This window comes from Salpingoeca rosetta, assembly GCF_000188695.1.
Source record: "Salpingoeca rosetta unplaced genomic scaffold supercont1.136, whole genome shotgun sequence".
Classification (NCBI taxonomy): Eukaryota; class Choanoflagellata; order Craspedida; family Salpingoecidae; genus Salpingoeca; species Salpingoeca rosetta.
The window spans coordinates 1-3,335 of NW_004754800.1; the positions used below are offsets into that span (position 1 = coordinate 1).

The window sequence follows — 3,335 nt, forward strand, 5'->3', positions numbered from 1 at the left end:
GATTGTACAAGACGAACGTGACACTGGCACAAAAGGGCTTGAGTGGGTGCACAGCAAGAACAAGCAGGGAGAAACACGAGTACGAGAGCAAAAGCCGTAGGGGCTTTAGACAAAGGAAAACGAAAACAAAACAAAGGAGGGTTGCCACGTAGCGTGACAACAAACAAGCCAAGAGCAAAGGATACTGCTAAGAGCAATGCAACACTGCGGAGCAATGTAATTTGGGATGAGGTGGGAGAAGTGGTGAAAGACATGCGACAAGGCTCGGTCACGAAAGACGTGTGAAAAGAGTAGTAAAGAAGTGGGACAGAAAAGCACTGTCGACAGAGTCGACAAGTGCTTACAGCAGCACTGCACAATCGCATGCAAGTGTGTTTGCAATGGGTAGAGGGATGTAATGGAGTGAATCCAAAGCAAGTAAGAGAAACTACCAATGCTTGCGAGCAACACAGCAGCACTGCACAATCGCATGCGAGTGTGTCTGCAGCGAGCAGAGGATTGCTACTCATTCAATCCACTTTAATCAGAAACACGTTCCCGTGCCTGCAGGCAACATCTACACACAAACGCATGCATACACACATGCAAACGTGTCCCTTGCGCTGCTCCTCGTCGTTCTCTGCGTGCTTGCTTGTCTCTTGTCCAATCACATGGAAACGAATCCATCCTTGCTTCTCTACTCCGCAGTTCCTCTGCTGTGCTCCTTCTTGCTTCAGTGCAGCGTGCCTGCAGGCAAGTAGAAGTGCATACAGCGCAGTGTGCTCGCGTGCACGTGTGCCTGCAAGCCAGCTACGTGGTCGTGTGCCTGTTGCTGCAGCGCATAGCATGGTACAGTGACGTTTGCTCGTTTGCTCACTTGATCACCGGAGTAGGGAGACTGGCGCGGTGAAGTCAAAAAGGGGGTGCAGAAAAAGTGCGATCATGTGACACAAAAAAAGCCCAAAGCTGTGACGAGTAGTGTCTGAACACTGCATCGCGATGCACCAGTGCAGCTGTGCAGCATGCAGCGTACGCAAGCGAAGCAAATTGCATGCAAGCATTGGTTGGTCACGGGCCAGGGGAATCTGGGGTGTGAACAATGTGAAGAATCTTGATGCAGTGAAGCTGTGCGTACTTGCTAGATCCAGTCACAAATCTAGATCTAGCAGATTCACTGAATCTAGATTGCGGTGCTTGCAGGCAAAGTGCACGAGGGCAAAGCAGTGATTCAAACAGCTGCCGCTCGATGGATTGGCATACATGAGAGGAAGGATGCAAATGAGCAAGACAAAAAAAAAAGGAAAAGAGAAGGCAAAGGCAAAGAGCCGCTGAGTAGAGGCGCAAGCATGAGAGCAAGGCGATTGTCGCTGAGCAGGATTGCTTGCGGGCACGAAAAGCCGCGTCTGCGCCCTTGCATACAACTTCTCTTTCTTCTTGGGTCTTTGTTCTCCTGTGTTCTGAGCGACCTCTCTCTTCATGTGTGTGTGTGTAGTGTGTAGTGTGTGAGTGCAGGCAGAGCGAAGCGACACTCTTATGTGTGTTGTGAGCAATGCTTGCACGAGCACGCATGCATGCACGGCACATGCAATGAGAACAGCACGGGCGTGTGTCTGTGTGTGGATGCTTGTGTGTGTAGTGTGATGCGTGAGCGATGTGTGTGGGTGTGATGAGGCACATGCGGGGAGGCGAGCAAGCGATTGTTCGTGTCTCTGTGTGTGTTCTTGTGATCACTCGCATCATGAGCAAACGCATCTCCACTACACAGAAGCAAAAGCAACACACGACATATGCGCTTGTGGCGAGCAACGACTGTGTTTGCGGAAAGAGGGCGAGCTGATTGTTCAGCTTCCTCTGAGTGTGACAGTGTGAAGCGCTGGTCATCCTCCTCACACGAACACGCATTGTTGGCTCTTGATTGTTCTTCCCTCCTCACAATGATGTGACGCAGCGAGACGCAGGAAGCAAGCCTGCACGCATGGTGCATTGAGACCTGGGCACAGCGATGTGCCTGGCGCGTAGATGACGTGTGTGCGCATGAATGGGCTTGCATCTTCCTTGTGTGTGTAGCTGTGCGTTGGGAGAAGGGCGATGTGCCAACGTGTGTTTGTGTGTGGGGGAATGGCTGGCAGTTGCTTCGCTGCACACGTGGATGTGGCACAGTAAAACAGAAAATGTTGTCAGCTGTGTGTTGTGGGTGTGGCTGTGGTTGCCTTTGGAGGCAAGACGCAGCCCGCTGTGACATGCGGGTCGATGAAGTATTGCGCGCGAGAGCAAGCAAAGCTTTGCATGGATTGCTGGTGTTGAGCCAAAAGTCTATGATGTTGAAGCAAGTTGCAAGCCGCTGGCGGAGTGACGGCAAGGCACATGTATGTGTGTATATCTGCTGTGATCTCTGATAGAGGGTGGGCGCTGTCTGTTTGCTGTTTTTGAATAGCGGCAGGTGGCGACTGTCCTTGATGACACCAAGCTTGCGCATGCAGGAGGCAATCCCGCCGTGATCGCGGTGTGGATTGTTCTTCTTGAGAGGGTGCCTTGAGCAACACTCTATCATGAGTGGAGGCAAACTGTGCTGTGAGCACGATGATGATGTTGGGCATGCACACATGCGTGGATGAAGTACATTTGATGCGAAACAGTGTTGTGTGTTGTTTCGAAAGAGAGCCATGCGCACTGCATGCTGCTGATGGGCACGTGCTGCCATTGTATTTGTGTGTGCTGTGTTGTTATGTGTTGTGTGAGCAACGTTGCGTTGTTTGCACACACAAACATGCGCATGCATGCACAAACTACAATGGTGGTGTGTGCTTTGTTGGCAGAGCAGGTTGTTGTCACTGGCACTCGCTGAGAACAGCACACACATTGTGTATTTGCATTGAATGACACTGCTTCATCCACACACCTTTGTGTGTGTGTGTCTGGGGTTGTTGTTGTGTGCATAGCCACAAGAACAAAACCAAAAAAGCAAAACAGAACGACCCGAGTGGCACGTGCAGCGATGTGCGTGCTGCTTGTGGAAGCTTTGTTTGTTGGGGTGCAAGCGGAGTGAGTGAGTGAACAACTGAGGGGAAGAAGGGGAAGATGCATAGCAATCATCGCATTGTTGTGTGTGTTTCTCTCCCTCTTCCCCTTTGCTTGTGTTTCTCTTAGGGTTATAGGCGGTCCCCGACCCATGAAAAAGGGGTACCCAACCTTTTGCTACTTTACTTCTAATATGTTGTAAGGCATGTATAGACGCATAGCACTGTTAGCTCGGAATCCTAGAAAGGCTTTTACTTTTCGAGTTATGACCCCCACAAGGTCAGGTGAGATAAGCCCACATTTTCCTCTAGGAAGGGTTTTGGGTTATCTTAGGGTTA

At 50.7% G+C, this 3,335-nt stretch overlaps 1 protein-coding gene across 1 annotated transcript; it reads left to right on the forward strand.

Annotated features, from left to right (window-relative positions):
* Positions 1–1,976: 1,976 nt before the first annotated feature.
* PTSG_13226 (uncharacterized protein) lies at positions 1,977–2,375 on the forward strand (the record flags this gene model as incomplete). The annotated part of the gene is made up of 1 exon (XM_004987397.1): positions 1,977–2,375. A coding segment is annotated over one exon (399 nt), but the record flags the coding sequence as incomplete, so codon positions are not given.
* Positions 2,376–3,335: the final 960 nt, after the last annotated feature.